At 37.4% G+C, this 16,982-nt stretch overlaps 1 protein-coding gene across 1 annotated transcript in view; it reads left to right on the forward strand.

Annotated features, from left to right (window-relative positions):
• Nucleotides 1-16,982, forward strand: part of LOC306869302 (3'-5' RNA helicase YTHDC2-like) — a 33,143-nt gene that overhangs the window by 9,247 nt on the left and 6,914 nt on the right. The window contains exons 11-26 of the mRNA XM_079415996.1: nt 48-183; nt 2,874-3,000; nt 4,090-4,155; nt 4,245-4,423; nt 5,772-5,868; nt 6,195-6,282; nt 6,370-6,450; nt 6,954-7,036; nt 7,121-7,226; nt 9,116-9,235; nt 10,358-10,630; nt 12,221-12,347; nt 13,282-13,487; nt 14,182-14,380; nt 14,944-15,050; nt 16,562-16,836. Of these exons, the coding sequence (XP_079272122.1) occupies nt 48-183; nt 2,874-3,000; nt 4,090-4,155; nt 4,245-4,423; nt 5,772-5,868; nt 6,195-6,282; nt 6,370-6,450; nt 6,954-7,036; nt 7,121-7,226; nt 9,116-9,235; nt 10,358-10,630; nt 12,221-12,347; nt 13,282-13,487; nt 14,182-14,380; nt 14,944-15,050; nt 16,562-16,836 (2,270 nt within the window). The remainder of the gene's footprint in view (nt 1-47; nt 184-2,873; nt 3,001-4,089; nt 4,156-4,244; nt 4,424-5,771; nt 5,869-6,194; nt 6,283-6,369; nt 6,451-6,953; nt 7,037-7,120; nt 7,227-9,115; nt 9,236-10,357; nt 10,631-12,220; nt 12,348-13,281; nt 13,488-14,181; nt 14,381-14,943; nt 15,051-16,561; nt 16,837-16,982) is intronic.

Raw genomic sequence — 16,982 nt, forward strand, 5'->3', positions numbered from 1 at the left:
GCTGGAATATGGTCAGGTTTCAAAGCATTTCTGTTGTCTGTGCGCAGAGCGAGAAGGATGTGGCCACGCTAGAGCCCTGGCTACTCAGAGAAATGGACGCCTGCATCTCCAGCATCTTCTTGAACCAGGACTCCGACGCCTTCGTGCAGCTCTTCAATCTGATCCTGAACGAGAACATCAGCGGTAGGGCTGTAACCCGGGGCGTAGTTGCACGTTGCAATCGCGATAAGGCAGAAGCTGTGATAGTCATGCGCATCTTGTCAGTGAAGCACGGTTCTGTGATTAGTAGTAAATCTCCATCTGAAGGCCAGAGAAACTCAGAAAAAACCTAGGAAATCCCTATAGCGGTCGCTGAATAAACAGAAGATTTAACTGGTTACATATATATATATTAGGGGTCGACCGATATGTGTTTTTCAGGGCCGATACCGATTATTACAGACCAAGTAGACCGATAACCGATATATTGAACCAATATATATGTCTGGTGTAAAAATGAAAATGAATGTCAAAATTAAGAATAACAAGGGCTCTGACAAAAACGGCCTTCCCTAGTGTTGGTTGCACTTCTTACTCTTGTCTTCCCCCATGCATCCATCTACAGTAAGGGTAATATATAAAGAGAGAGTTAAAAGTGGGGCCACTGTATGCTTCATGATTACTATGAATACTAAATACTACAGCTAAACAGCTTGGGGAAATGTAAGTATTTGGCTTCAATAATTTACATGTTAGAAATGTATGTGTAATAGCATAGCCTCTCATAATTCTTCATTAATTATTTTCGGTTGACTAAATCATAACCTACAAGAGGTGATTAATTTAAAAAGCGCAATGTATATAATAAGTGTAAATAATTTAATTGTCTTCATAGCTCCATTGTAGAAGTTGCGAAGACCGCAACTATTTTAATGAAACTATAACACTAATAGCCTGTTATAGGCTCACTTGGTTCAATAGCCTATTGAAATGTCCCAATTTCCGTCATCCTAATCTTGGCCTATGTGACCGTAACTTAATCTTGGCCTATGTGACAGTATCTTAATCTTGGCCTATGTGACAGTAATTCCCATTAGTTTTCATTTACAGAGCAGTGCAAATGAAGGCATAAAACATTAATTTAATTTATCTTTTAATCAAATGAGAGTTGAACTCTATTTTTTGGCAAACAAATGGGTTTACTATTAAAATTAAAACATGTAAGAAATAGCGTATTGTGTGATTGTTCTTTTAAACAAAAGTTGTAATAATTGTAGTAGCATTAGTAAATAAACCGAACTTTTATTTTGACGGGTTGCCATGAGGACCTCTTAAGTTTCTGTAGCCTATTTATGATATGACGATCGTTTTACTCAAACGAAACAGTCAAATGCTCATGAAGTAACTCTCAGAGCAGTTCTGGGGATGATGTTCATGTATTTATGTCCTCATTTAGTGACATGGCAGATGCGGAATACACCGCGAGCGTCGCGCACTTCAGTGTGTGTGTGTGTGTCAAAACCGCGCGTCTGTGCCATTCACCTATACAGAGACACGCCGAACATGCAGAATTCATATTTAAATAGTCTTTTTGCAGCTTAATGTTTACAGATAGTCCATATCATGAGTCGATTTAAGTGTACTGACCTACTTTTGATTAATTCATCCAAACTTTGACTAATTCCGTGACTCCGCGTTATACAGTAAATTCCATATGACTGGATTCCGCGATTCCCCCTGCGTTTCCCCCATCTCGGAAACCATAAATAGATAATATTGAGGTTTTTACAACTTCAGTGTAGTGGATTGTAATTTATTGCAACTTGAGCAACGTCTGCTGCTGCCTTTGAGAGAGAACTGATGCGCTGATGAAGCAGCACCAGTTAGCAAGCGCTTTCGGTGTGAGAGTGCCTTTAGTCTTCCACGTTGATTGGTCGGACTCCTGACTCTCAACAAATCAGATGCACGGTGGGCGGAGACTGCTCTAGGCCACAGAGTGGTGAGTTCCGACAGGCTGCATCAGAGCCAAATAGCGCGTTTCATAATTAAATAATTTTATCGGCACATCGGTTTTGAAAATGACCGATGCCGATTATTATAAAAATGCTTAATATCGGTGCCAATAATCGGCCAGGTCGATAATCGGTCGACCCCTAATATATATACATTCCCCAGTGCTCGTTTCTCCAGAGCCAGTCCCTCTAGTGCCCGCTTCTCCAGGGCCAGTCCCTTTATTGTCGCAGCTCTAGCATTTTCACCTGCTTTCAGATGGAGCAGCATTTACTACACAGAGCCGTAGTTCACTGAGAAGCTTCACAAACAGCTGTCATTATCACAGAATGATTTCTTATAACGTCTGTGATGGGTTTTTTGCGTCGCTTGTCAGTGAACTACGGCTCTGTGTAGTAAATGCTGCTCCATCTGAAAGCAGGTGATGGAGATTTACTACTGATTAATAATAATTAATTATAAATAATCGTAATCACTCAGTGTTTCACTCACGGAAAGATGTCATTAAAACAGCTTGTAAACAAAATATATTTACCTCAGGCAAGTCATCAGTGTCTAGTGAAGAGCATTTTGCTAAATATTATACTATATACTTCATTATATTTAACTTTACCTGTTAGTGATGTCTTAATTATTTAATGTATGTTTAAATAAGTCTTTTATGAAACAAGTTATGACAGCCACTCTGTAAATTATTTCAACCACAAATAGAAATTGCATAATTTGGAACGTAATGTGCAATTTAGACGTTTGCATAACATTGTTTTCAGAACCGAGGTGTGTACCGAGCCGTCATGTTTGTGTGCCGCTACAGGCCTATATCAGCGGTAATGAAGTCTAGTGTGCCTCTGCTGTGCTGCTCTCATGTGTTTGTGCTCTCTCAGTGGATTACAGCCACAGCGAGACGAGCGCCACGCCGCTGATGGTGTCCGCCGGACGAGGTTTTCTCAGCCAGATGGAGCAGCTCCTCAGCATGGGTGCAAACGTCAACATCAAAGCCTCCAACGGCTGGTGAGGAGTCAGAAACGCACAACAGATATGGGTTTGACAGCAGTTATTGATATCTACCAGCGGGCTTATTATTGTTAATTAAAACTAAACCCATAAAAAAACACTTTCTTGAACAAAATAAGCAAGCACCAAGTCATTGATCATACACTATATTGCCAAAAGTATTGGCACCCCCCTTCTAATGAACAGGTTTGACTACTTTAGTAATTTCCATGAGTACAAATCTTAATGTTTAAGCATATAATGATATTCTAGGGAACTGTGTGCTTCTAATATTATAGCAAGCGTTTGAACAGGAACTATTTCTACTCTAACATGACAGTGTCTCTGTGTATAAGACACGGTTCAAAAAGAAATGATTGAGTCAGTGTGGAAGAACTTGGCTGGTCTGCAGAAACCTCTGCTGGGACTTTAAGAGCCAAAAACACATCACCAAACACCAGTGACTTGTATATACTGTATGTGTTCAGTCATTTTAGACACTTGTTGCAACACAGATAGAAATACAATTTTTAAATACATAAATTGTTTACATCTTTGTTGTAGTTTTGAAGTGCCTTTTTCTGTTCTAAAGAAGGGGGTGTCCCAATACTTTTGTCTATATAGTGTATATACACTGTAGTTTATATACACACACACACACACACACACCTACACGTACACTTAAACACACACAGAAACTTGTATGGAGATTTTTCCATCTACAGATTTTTCCCTGACCGTCTTTTCTCTGTAAATTAAGGGTGCACACTACTGCTGATGTCTGTATGCACAAAGGCACAGATCCCTAAACAAGGCCATATCTGCAGATGAAACTTTCTGTAGAAGCTTTTTTTAAATTTGAACTAGCAGCTCATGAATACACCACGTTATGTACGAGAAGCTGCAAAAGACACAGATGCAGGTGCAATGCAATGAAATTAAGTATAATGGGAAATCTATTGCGTTACCAAAAATGATTGAGGTCATGTACATATATTGTGCGATAAGTCGATATATTGATTATTGCGACAGGCCTAGTAACAACCAACAAATGTCAGTCACTTTTTGAAACATCTACTAAGTCGGTAAATGTGATGTTTATTTCAGGACGGCTCTCGACTGGGCCAAACACTTCAATCAAACTGAGGCTGTAGATCTGCTGGAGTCTCACATGTGAGCCCTGCGTTTAACTTCACAGATTCTCTCTTTACAGCCCCTGCAGAGGGTATGTGGGTAAGATGTGTGTGTGTGTGTGTGTGCAGATGGTGTGTTGAAGCAGGTCAGCTGGACGAGTCGTCTCTGGTCCGGACGGCCACGGCAGAGCTGAATCCTGAGGACCAGGAGCTGCTCAAAGCGTATCATCACAGCTTCGACGATGAGAAAGTCGACCTTGATCTCATCCTGCATCTGCTCTCCAGCATCTACCAGAGCTCTGACGAGGGTGAGACCTCAAACATGCGCTCATAGTCATATCTGCTGTGGGCAACGATTCACAAAACTTTATATCTTACCACTAAGAGTTCTCCCAAACAGCAGTAAAAGTTTTTAGCTAAGAGTTTTCTCTTAAAACCCTTCACAAAGCTACTGAGACAAACTAAGGAATAGAGAGAAGTCTTAAGATCAGAGTAAAGGGGGCGGAGCTGAGCTCGTTGCTATGGATGATGTCAGCATGCTTATTAACTATGCACACAGTGATTGGCTGATAGTCTCTGTCAGAGATTTATTCATAGAAATATTGTAGAGCACAATCTACACAACACATCTGATCTTGTTTTGAAGTCTTTATTTTGAGTTCCTGAAAAGCTGTTTAGGCGTGAATCTCATCTAATTGTTTTTTACTATTAAGATTTTCCCCCCCATTTTAAGCACAGTTCTTGATCAATTCTTATTACTGTAATGCAAAATATTATTATTCTCATTACTGTAACTGTAAATGTAATTTTAAAGTTTTTTTTGTAATGCTTGTTATTTTCAGTAACAGCTATTTTTTATAATAATTCTCATTGCTTTAAATCTAATTTATACAATTTTTTTTTTTTTATAATACTAGTTGTATTACTGTAGTACAATTTTTATATTTTTTTACAGTAAGAAAGAACAAATAGAACGATTTTTAAATCACATTGAGGACAGCAATACAAGTACTATCATTGAGATACTATTATAGTTTTTTTTATTATTATTTGAATTGGTTTTTATTTTAAAATTGTCTGCTTTTATTTTAATTTTAGTTAAAGTTTTAGTAATTTTGTCTGTCATTTTTAGTATTTTTTGGTCTATGTAGTTTTAATAATTTTAGATTTAAATGATTATTTGTTGTTGTTTTAGTACATCAGGTTAAACTGAATTAAAATGAGAAATGTTGCCTTGGCAGCTATCTGAAAAAAAAAAAATAATAATTATTTTAGTTAATGTTTATTTCATGTAACAAAAAATGTTTTTTAACGGTTTTAAATTTACTTAAAATTTTAGTTTAACTAATAATCCTGGCATAAATACCTTACATTGTGAATATGTAATTATTTGTTGTATTTGTTTTGTATAATGTTTAAAAGTTGAGGGGGTTGATGTGCTTAAATGTCATGAAAATAATGAATTAATAAATAGGCCATAAAATAGGTGGTTTTCTTAATGCAGACATTAAGTATAATTTCTTCTGTCTTTTTGTTTTCAGGCTTAAATTTGATGAATATGTTCTCGTGCTTCACCTTTACATCATTTCAATAGTTTGTCTTTTATTCTCTTAACATATTAAAGGAATTAATCAGGTTAATATTTTTCATTCTCAGGCGCAGTGTTGATATTTCTGCCCGGCTACGATGAGATTGTTTCTCTGAGAGATCGCATCCTCTTTGATGATAAAAGGTTTACAGATCACCAGCAAAGGTCTGTGAGTGTCTGTAGTGTCAAATCCCTTCATGTTAAAGTCAATGTGATGCATCTTTCTGAGTATAACACAATATTCAGCGGGAAATGGACTTATTTTAGACATATTTTATCTTTCTTTTTTTTTTTGCCCATCCAATGCTTAATTACATCAGAGATAATAAACAGTACTTTCAGAGGCAGAAACAGTCATTGCATTTACTGAAAGATTGTTTAATTTCTTTAGAATTGCTTGCAGTCAAACCAGATACATTTATTAAGAAAATAGATCAAAAAAATAAAAAATGTCTTCATTGGTTATTGATAAACTAACGGTCCATCGCCAGGTTTCAGGTGTTCATACTACACTCTAGTATGCAGACGTCAGACCAGAAGAAGGTTTTGAGGAATACGCCTAAAGGTGTTCGCAAAATAGTGCGTATCGGTTTCTCTTGTTTCTATAAACTTCACACAGACTCCTTTAAATGTAAACAACTCAGACAATCTCATCTCTCTCACCAGATTCTCTCGACCAACATCGCAGAGACCAGTATTACAGTCAACGATGTTGTTTTTGTCATCGACTCCGGGAAAGTTAAAGAGGTGGGTCTGCTGTTAAAGAAGTAGTTCAGCCAGAAATTAAAATGTGCTGGTAATTTCTGAGATTAGGATGAGTTTGTTTGTTCATCAGGTTTGTATAAATGTGTCTCTGCATCAGTGTCTCAGCAATGGATGCTCTGCAGTGAATGGGTGCCGTCAGAATGAGAGTCCAAACATCTGATAAAAACATCACAATCCACAGCAATCCAGTTGTGCATGACTGCTTTCAAAAACATCTTAATGCTGGATTTGTTTCAGCTTTTGTCTTCTCCAGATGTTAACTGATGGACTGGAGTGGTGTGGATTATTGTGATGTTTTTATCAGCTGTTTGGACTCTCATTCTGACGGCACCCATTCACTGCAGAGCATCCATTTCTTAAAATGACATAAAAAAATTATATATTCTGCTCAAATGTAATACTTTTTTTTACAAATCCAGTTTTAATTGAGTTTTACTGGACAAAGCGGCAGTCTAGAATGAAGCCGTTCTTGTGTTGTGCTGCAGAAAGCCTATGACGCTCTGAATAACGTGACCATGCTGAAGATGGTTTGGATATCGAAGGCCAGCGCTCTGCAGAGGAAGGGCAGGTAATTCACCGTCCATCCGTGTCTCAAACATGAGGAGCGTGTGATTGTAGGACTGATGGAGACGCTGTTTGATGTGTTGTTTAGAGCGGGCCGCTGCAGACCAGGCATCTGTTTCCATCTCTTCAGCCGTCTGAGGTTCAACAACATGCTGGAGCATCAGGTTCCTCAGCTGCTGCGCATGCCGCTACAGGTAAACACACGCCACTGCACCAGTGATGCAATATGAGTCATTTTATATCACGATAACGATATATATCACAATATAGTTCTTTTTTTCTTTTAAAAAAGGTTTATGATATTAAAATCTTTGATACCATAGAATTTTCATAATCCTTGTCACCAATGTCAAATTAATACAAGCCTAAAAAGAGACAAAAAAACAAACAAACCTCAAGCTCACTGAAGATCAGTGATGAAATAAGGATAAGAAACTATTTGCAAGCAATAGGACAAAAAACTACAGTAAATAAGAAACGCTACATTGTGTAAACTGTCTTTACTGAGTTACTGTATATATATCGAAGATAGATAGATATACAATATATTGCCAAAAGTGTGTGTATATATATATATATATATATATATGTATAGATTCTATACAAATAAATGGCCTAGTGGCCTAATGGTTAGAGAGTTGGACTTGTAATCCAAAGGTTGTGGGTTCGAGTCTCGGGCCGGCAGGGATTGTAGGTGGGGGGAGTGAATGTCCAGCGCTCTCTCCACCCTCAATACCACGACTGAGGTGCCCTTGAGCAAGACACCAAACCCCCAACTGCTCCCCGGGCGCCACAGCAGCATGCATATATATATATATATATATATATATATATATATATATTTATTAATTTATTTTTTATTATTTTCTTTTTCAAATTTCTTATTAAAGTAAAAAAAAAAGTGATTTAGAAAGATTTTCTCTCACTGTTGTTTGATTAATATGAATGGCAGACAGGACGAATATTGGACAGCTTCCCCTTTAAGACCGAAGTCCGGATCCAATATAGCTACTGTTACATATGCGTTTTCTTTTTCAGCAGTTTACTCTCTCTTAAGACCTAAATCACTGTGTTTATGAGTATGCTTGGAAAAATGCACGCTCCTCTCACACAGAAACAGAGACATATACGCATATACTCTAGCTCTGTTGTAAAACTGCAGTGCTTAAAAACACGTGTCCATGCTGCAGATGTAGTCCCTCGTTTTGTCCCGGCTGGTTGTTCTCCTGCTCGGAGCCCCATCGTCGCGTGTAAGATTGCAGTCATCCAAAAGAAGAAAAAGTATTGCCGTAAACAATGTGTTTTACGACACCACAAAATAAACGATAGGGCATAATATGAAACGATAGACTTTTTATTTGATCCATCCGATATATATATAGTCATATCGTACAGCCCTAGTGTCCAGAATATGCTGCATACTGTTTTTAAATGGTATGTGAAACAGTTTGGAAGCTTATTTGGAATGAAAATATAAAAAAAGGTAATTGCAACTTTTTATCACACTATTCTGGTTTATTTTTAAAAATTTTAATTTTACAATTTTTAATTTCAATTTTTATCTTACAATTGCAAGTTGTAAGCTTTGTAATTGCTAGTTTTCTGACTTTTCTTTTCTTCTTAAATTCTGAATTTATATCTCACAATTATCTTTTTTACCAATATTGCGATTGTGATTTTAATATGCAATTATTTTTTAAAGCCCTATATGTTCTGTATTATTCAACAGACAAGCAATAAATAATTTTTAATTTTAAAATGATGCAATTTTTTGCTGAGTTTATATTTTACTGCAAGAAAAAAGACTTTGAGTTGAGAGAAAGTCGCAATTACTGCTTTTACTGTTTTATCTGTGTTGTCATTCCATATGATACAGAAGAGTCAGACAGGAATGTGCTCATCACATTGCATGCATGTTTTAAGCAAGCACTCTTCTCTCAGAAATAAATAAGTGTTTTGCGCATTCAGTTTAATTTTGATTGTTCAGTAAGAGTGTCAGTGTTGCAAAGTTCATCAATTCTGACAAATTCTGCATAAGCCATAGATAACAAGTCTTCTGTGTGTGTGTGTGTGTGTGTTTCAGGAGCTGTGTCTGCACACTAAACTCCTGGCGCCCATCTCCTGTCCGATCGCTGAGTTCCTGTCTAAAGCACCTGAGCCACCACACCTGCACACCATCAAACACGCCGTACAGATGCTGAAGGTCAGACAATGGCTGCTTTCTTTTCACAGCAGCAACCAAATAATCAATTTATAATCAGATTGAGTGTTAAATCAGACTGAAAAGCCTTCATGTAAACACCTCAATCGATCCAACTCAAAGGAGTGGTGTAGATCTTAAATAATCTGATTAAAAGGATAATTTTTTGAACGTAAACGGCTGCTTTCTCAATTGTATTCAAAAACACCTCATGCAGTGTTGTATACGATTGTGCAAAAGTTTGCACCCCCTACAGAAATGTCTTTTGTTGAGCATCGTATTTGATCATCAGGCTTTTATGGCTCATATGTGACCCTGGAACACAGAACCAGTCATAAGGGTAATTTTTTTTAAAATTGAGATTTATGCATTAGCTGGATTGGACAATATTTGGCTGAGATACAACTATTTGAAAATCTGGAATCTGAGGGTGCAAAAAAATCTAAATATTTAGAAAATCACCTTTAAAGTTGTTCAAATGAAATTCTTAGCAATGCATATTACTAATCAAAAATTAAGTTTTGATATATTTATGGTAGGAAATGTACAAAATATTTTAATGGAACGTGATCTTTACTTAATATCCTAATGATTTTTGAAAAATGTATAATTTTGATCCATACAATGTATTGTTGGCTCTTGCTACAAATATACCTGTGTTACTGATGACTGCTTTTGTGCTGCAGGCTCGCATATAGTCTGATACAGTGAGAATATGGAGGAAAAAAACAGCTCAATGTTATTCAAACTGAGCAAAAATATGAATTTGCTGCAGATTCTGATATTAATAATATGATGAGATCTTTATAACAGTATACAGCAGATATTGACATAAAATGATCTAAATATCAGTAGTTGCTCTATATCTCCAGTAATATCTCAGTAAGATGAGACTGAAATGATCCAAACATATAATGAATAAATAAGCGCTCCTCAGAAGATGTGAGATGAAGATCATTCCTCCGCTGAGGAACAGAGAAAGTAAAGCTTCTGGAAACAAACGCTCCTCAAAAGATCCTGATGATCAGATTTGAGACATTGATTGATGGAGAATCAAGTAAAGCTGAGCAGCTTCAGTCCAGTAAGAGTTCATCTGGAGATAATATCGCTAACTCTTCCACGCAGACCATCGACGCCATGGACCCCTGGGAGAACCTGACAGAGCTGGGCTATCACCTCGCTGACCTGCCCGTGGAGCCGCATTTAGGGAAGATGGTTCTGTGTGCGGTGGTGCTGAAGTGTTTGGACCCCATCCTCACCATCGCCTGCACACTCGCCCACAGAGACCCCTTCGTTCTTCCCGCTCAAGCCGCTCAGAAACGAGCTGCCATGCTGTGCAGAAAACGCTTCACCGCCAACACCTTCAGCGACCACATGGCTCTGCTCCGCGCCTTTCAGGTCAGACTCCGTCCGGATATCACTTTAAATAGAGTGGAGGAACCATGACGTCACTTTGTAGGCAAAAACCCGGAAGAGAGTTTGCATTTTAGCGCTTCCATCGTCCCAGAGTCTCTATGGGTTTTTTGAATGGGAGCTTGATTAAATCCCTTAAAATAAGGTCTGTGGTTCACACAAGCTTTCACGTTTTATTCTACAACATAAAGCACACCAGTTACACCCCTCGTGATTTTTTTTAAACTTATGTTTCTTAAAGACGGTTGCTAAATGGGACTACAGGCGCTGTCGGAGACATTAATTTAATCCCGCCGGTCACAATAGTGACCATAAAAAAGGTTTTCATTTATAAAGCTTTCTGACTGATGTTTTGGTGCACTTCCTGCAAATATGGGAAAAATAAAGGGTCTCAGTTAAATATGTGCAGTGTCACATGATTAGTGCCGATTAGTTAGTTTAATTCCTGTTTGCACCTTGAGAAGAAGATAACTGCATCAAAGCTCCAAAACTAAAAGCTAGTAAAGTATGTTAACATAAAGATATGGCACAGATTTTTGGTCCACATTATCTTTGAGGTGTCTAGTATTAATATATGAATTCACATATATTCAGTTTGTATGAAAAGGTTCATGTAGCGTGGATTAAAATTCATATACAGAGTAAATCGTTTTCACTGAACGTGTTAAAAATTATCTTGATGGACAAAACGTGCAAGTTTCATGAACTATGGTTGAACACAGAGATTATTTTTTGCAATCATCCAAAAGCCTATGGAAAAATCCCTATTGGTGATAGCCGATCCGCATACAAAGTGACCTCATAGTTCCCCCACTCTATAGAGCTGCAGATTTAATTAATTAATTATGGAAGAAATAACATGTTAAAGTGCTTGTCCGTCATCTCATGTGATAGATATTAGCAGTATCACATCAGTGCCGTTTTTCTCTAATATCTGCACCACTGCAAATGTAATATTGACTTACAACAGTTCAATAAACAAAAAGGTAATATCGTTACATTTGAGACACAACATTCTCTATTTTGATCAGTTTCACGAATTAAAATAGTTCCAGTCAAAGTCACAGCAGAACTGTTGAGCGTCTCTGATCAACACACTGCAGTGATTCGTTACTGAATGAATCCACGGTTTTGAACGAATCAAGTGAGTCAGTGATTCAGTGACTCATTCATAAAGATACACTGCCTTTGTTTTTGAATAAATCAGTTGAATGAATGATTCAATGACTCATGCCACCTACTGGCACTTTTTGTTTCATATTTAGAGTATTTAATTTTAATTTTTTTTTTAAATAATTTAACACATCAATATTTATTTAAAAAAACAGTAATTTTTGTGCAATGTTGAATCAAAACATTTATTTTTAAAGCTACTGTTTGTAATGTCTATTCAATACTTTTTTAATTTAACACAGTAATGACTTTAAATGATCTTTGGGAGGTAATTTCTCAGCCAAAAGTGAGTGATTAATTAATTGGCACATTGCATAATTAGATCAATTGTAATTGCTTGACTGCGCTAGTAATTATGCGGTTATGGTAATGAGCCGTGTGTGTTTGTGTGCACTGACGCAGGCCTGGCAGAAGGCTCGCAGTGACGGCTGGGAAAGAGCGTTCTGTGAGAAGAACTTTCTCTCTCAGGCCACCATGGAGATCATCGTCGGGATGCGCACGCAGCTTTTGGGACAGCTTCGAGCTACAGGTGAGATTTTCCAGTAACATACACAAACCAACATCACAAAGAAAATACTGGTTGAGCATCTGAAAAAGATCCATTCATCCCATTAAACATTTTGAGAGAATCCGTCTGTAGGTTTGTGTTTTACGGTGTCATTTCTTCTTATTCTATTTGAACCAGTATCTGTAATCCCTTGCAAAAACAACTACTATCCACCACTTCTCTGATTGCTTGTTTTTTTTGTGGTACTTCGAGGAAATACAAATACAGGCATGCTCTGAGTAAAATAAAGCTCTATCAGCAGATTTTGTGGCTCAATGACAACAAAGCATTTTAAACTCATCCCTCAGTTTGTATAAAACGACAAAAATCCTGAAATAAATATAATTTGAAGATGAACAGATATATATATTTTAAAAATTAAAATGGCAAATCCACATATCAAAATGACTAAAACTTAAAATCAAACTAAAGTACTAAAATTGCTCAAACTAAAAGTAAAAAAAAAAATAATAATAATAATGCAAAAAATAAATTCCCCCTAAAATAAATGACAAAAGAACATCATAAAATTAAAAAGAAAGCTTAAAATATGAAAATAAAAGTTAATATTAATGATAATACTAACTCCCAATATAATAGTGTATAAATAATACTGAAATATCACTGTCCAGAACTTTTGCAAGTGCGCGTGGAAATGATTTTCTGTGGTAACTGGCATTATGCAACAGATGTCATCCGTAGAGCTTATACTGAACCTGAAACAGTCTTTTAAACACAGTTATTGAAATTGTTCTCATGGCTACTGCGTGAAGAATATAGAATGGCTTGATCTCAGTGTGTGTCTTGGAAATGATACGTTAATGCTCAAAATCAACTTCCTGTGTTCATCTTTGCAAGTAAGAGCTGTGTAAGAGTTCCGATCCGTCAGAAGCTCTGCTCTCGTGTGTTTCTGCAGGGTTCGTGCGAGCGCGGGGCGGCGGGGACATCCGCGACGTCAATCAGAACTCTGAGAACTGGGCCGTAGTGAAAGCCGCTCTGGTCGCTGGCATGTATCCCAACCTGATCCATGTGGACCGGGACAGTCTGAGCCTCATGGGCTCCAAAGAGAAGAAGGTTCGCCTCCACCCGACCTCTGTCCTCAGCCAGCCGCAGTACAAGAAGGTCAGTGTGTCCTTCGTTTGTTTCTTTCTTTTATTATTATTTTAGTAAGCTATTTAATTACTAATTTATTATTTAGCATTTGTATTTGTAATTTAATAATGATTAATAATTTTGTTTATTTGTTATATTTTTATATTTTCTTAGTATAGAACGGAATACATAGTCAGTGTGTGTGTGTGTGTATATAGCTATAATATAATTAATGTACTATTATATTTGTGTGTATATAGAGAGAGAGAATTTAATGTATTGGTTAGCAATTACAATTATATTAAATTTAAAATAAATTATTAATTTTAAAATAACTATTATAATTATAATGTGTTTATTATAATTTATTAATTATAAATTATGTAGTTATAAAGATTGTGTATACACACACATAAAAATGTATTATATTTTCTGTGTATTGTATTTGATGCACTAATTATCAATTATAATATTAAATTAGAAATTAATACTACAATTATATTAATTGTAGATTATTAATTAAATGTAAAATAAAATTGATATACATTATCAAATAAATTAATTACCAACTATATTATAATTTATTAATTATTGTAATGTGTTAATTAATAATTTTGATAATTTTATATATATATTATATAGTTTCTGATGTTTTGACCTTCTGCATGTTCAAATAGATATCAATAACGTCTATTCACTGTATTTATTTTTCTTCTGTACCCAGATCCCTCCAGCCAATGGGCAGGCGGCAGCAGTGGAGTCCCTGCCCACTGATTGGCTGATTTATGACGAGATGACCCGCGCTCACAGGATCGCCAGTGTCAGGTGCTGCTCTGTGGTCACGCCCCTCAGCATCGCCATCTTCGCAGGAAGTGCCAAACTCCCCAGCTCCGCCCTCCAGGAGCCCGACGTCCACAGAGGAGGTACCGCCTACCTCACAAATACACAAGTGTCTTTATAAGCGAGATGTCAGGTTAAATATGCTATACTACTTTGTCTAATGTTTTCATTTTCTAATTCTGAAATACTTATACTTACAACCTTTATAGTATTAAAGAGACTACATGGAATATTTGTAGATTAAAAAATTAATTGGTCACACAGATCAGAAATGAACTGCAAAAAAAGCAAAAGTTTTTTTTTATTATCTAATCAGTGGCGGCTGGTTAATTTTTGTAGGTGGGGCACCAGATCCAATAATTTGAGCATACATCCAGATGTGATTTATCCCAGTATAACAAAAGGAAAAGTATTAAGACTTGAAACATTTTAAATAAAGATTGAGGGTGATAATGATTCCCACAAACTATTTTCTGCAAGCTTTTTTCAAGATTCATTTAAAATGTTTTTTTTCATAATTCACAATTTACGTGTACAGTGACATTACTTTCAATAGTGTATTATACAATCTAGACCGTTTCAAAGTGTATCAGTTGTGCTGTGTGAAGCAGTGCTAAAGTGGTGTGTGTGTGTGTGTGGTGTGCAGCGGACGCTGGGAATGACAGCAGTGACAGTGAGGTGGAGGATCGCTCCAGCGCTCGTCTGGCTCACATCAGCATCGACGACTGGCTCCACTTCAAACTCCACCGAGAGGTGCGCTTCAGTCAACACTCAGACACTTCACTCTTAGCTGTGCACTGGATCTAATCTCTGACTTTCAGAACATTTACAATCTAACTAACTTAAGTCACTCGATGCACTACCGTTTAGAAGTTTTACACGGGTAAGATTTTTTTAAAGGTTTTGAGTATCTTCTGCTCATCAAGGATGCATTTATTTAAACAAAAATACTGTAAAAATTGTGAAATATTGTTATGATGTAAACTAGCTATTCTATGTGAATCTGTGTTAAACTGTAATGTATTTCTGTGATCTGCAGCTGTATTTTCAGCATCATTACTGCAGTCTTCAGTGTCACATGATCTTCAGAAATCATAATAATATACTGATTTGCTGCTCAACAAACATTTCTGATTATTATCAATGTTAAAAACAGTTGTGCTGCACAATATTTCTGTGGAAACTGATACATATTATTTTTCAGGATTCTTTAAATATAAAGGTTAGCATTTATTTGAAACAGAAATCTTTACTAACTTTATAAATGACTTTACTGTCACTTTTGATCAATTTAATGTGTCCTTGCTAAATAAAAGTATTAATTTCTTGATGCTGAATTAACACTGAGTAATGATGCTGAAAATTCACATTAGTACCTCAAAGTGAATATAATATATTTTAATATAATATTAAAACATTAGTACCTCAAACTAAATAATAATAATAATATTAAAATGAACATAAACTACTGAAGAATGAATGAGTAGACCCATGACTGTGTGTGGCGTTTGTGGTGACTGTGTGTGGTGTTTGTGTGTTTGTGTGGTGTTTGTGTGTTTGTGGTGACTGTGTGTGGTGTTTGTGTGTTTGTGTGGTGTTTGTGTGTTTGTGGTGACTGTGTGTGGTGTTTGTGTGTGTGTGGTGACTGTGTGTGGTGTTTGTGTGTGTGTGGTGACTGTGTGTGGTGTTTGTGTGTTTGTGGTGACTGTGTGTGGTGTTTGTGTGTTTGTGGTGACTGTGTGTGGTGTTTGTGTGTTTGTGTGGTGTTTGTGTGTTTGTGGTGACTGTGTGTGGTGTTTGTGTGTTTGTGTGGTGTTTGTGTGTTTGTGGTGACTGTGTGTGGTGTTTGTGTGTGTGTGTGGTGACTGTGTGTGGTGTTTGTGTGTGTGGTGTTTGTGTGTGTGTGTGGTGTTTGTGTTTGTGTGTTTGTGGTGACTGTGTGTGGTGTTTGTGGTGACTGTGTGTGTGGTGTTTGTGTGTGTGTGTGTGTGTGTGTGGCGTTTGTGTGTTTGTGGTGACTGTGTGTGGCGTTTGTGTGTTTGTGGTGACTGTGTGTGGTGTTTGTGGTGACTGTGTGTGTGTGTGTGGTGTTTGTGTGTGTGTGTGTGGTGTTTGTGTGTTTGTGGTGACTGTGTGTGGTGTTTGTGTGTTTGTGGTGACTGTGTGTGGCGTTTGTGTGTTTGTGGTGACTGTGTGTGGTGTTTGTGGTGACTGTGTGTGGCGTTCGTGTGTTTGTGGTGACTGTGTGTGGTGTTTGTGTTCAGACGGCAGAGCTGCTGTTCGGTCTGAGGCAGCGCTGGCAGAGTCTGTTCCTGCGGCGGATCCGTTCTCCGTCCAAATCCTGCTCTCAGCTGGACGAGGCCACTATCCGTGCACTGGTGTCGGTTCTGTCGGCCGAGGAGCAGAGCTCAGGGCTCCAGCAGCCCACCGGCATCGGCCAGAGACCTCGACCCATGACCGCAGACGACCCCCCGCAGACGCCGGCCGGCCGGAGCGCAGCGGTGCATCAGGAGCAGGAGGAGCGCAGCAGCCCAGACAGGTGTGCCACTGTGTTTTATACATCCATACGACCATCATCACCAGTGTTGGGAAGGTTACTGCGGAAATGTAATCGGTTACAGATTACATGTTGCCCTATTTAAAATGTAATAAGTAGTCTAACTGTTTCAATAACTTTAAAGTAAT

Source organism: Barbus barbus (genome assembly GCF_936440315.1).
Source record: "Barbus barbus genome assembly, chromosome: 5".
NCBI classification, from domain to species: Eukaryota; Metazoa; Chordata; class Actinopteri; order Cypriniformes; family Cyprinidae; genus Barbus; species Barbus barbus.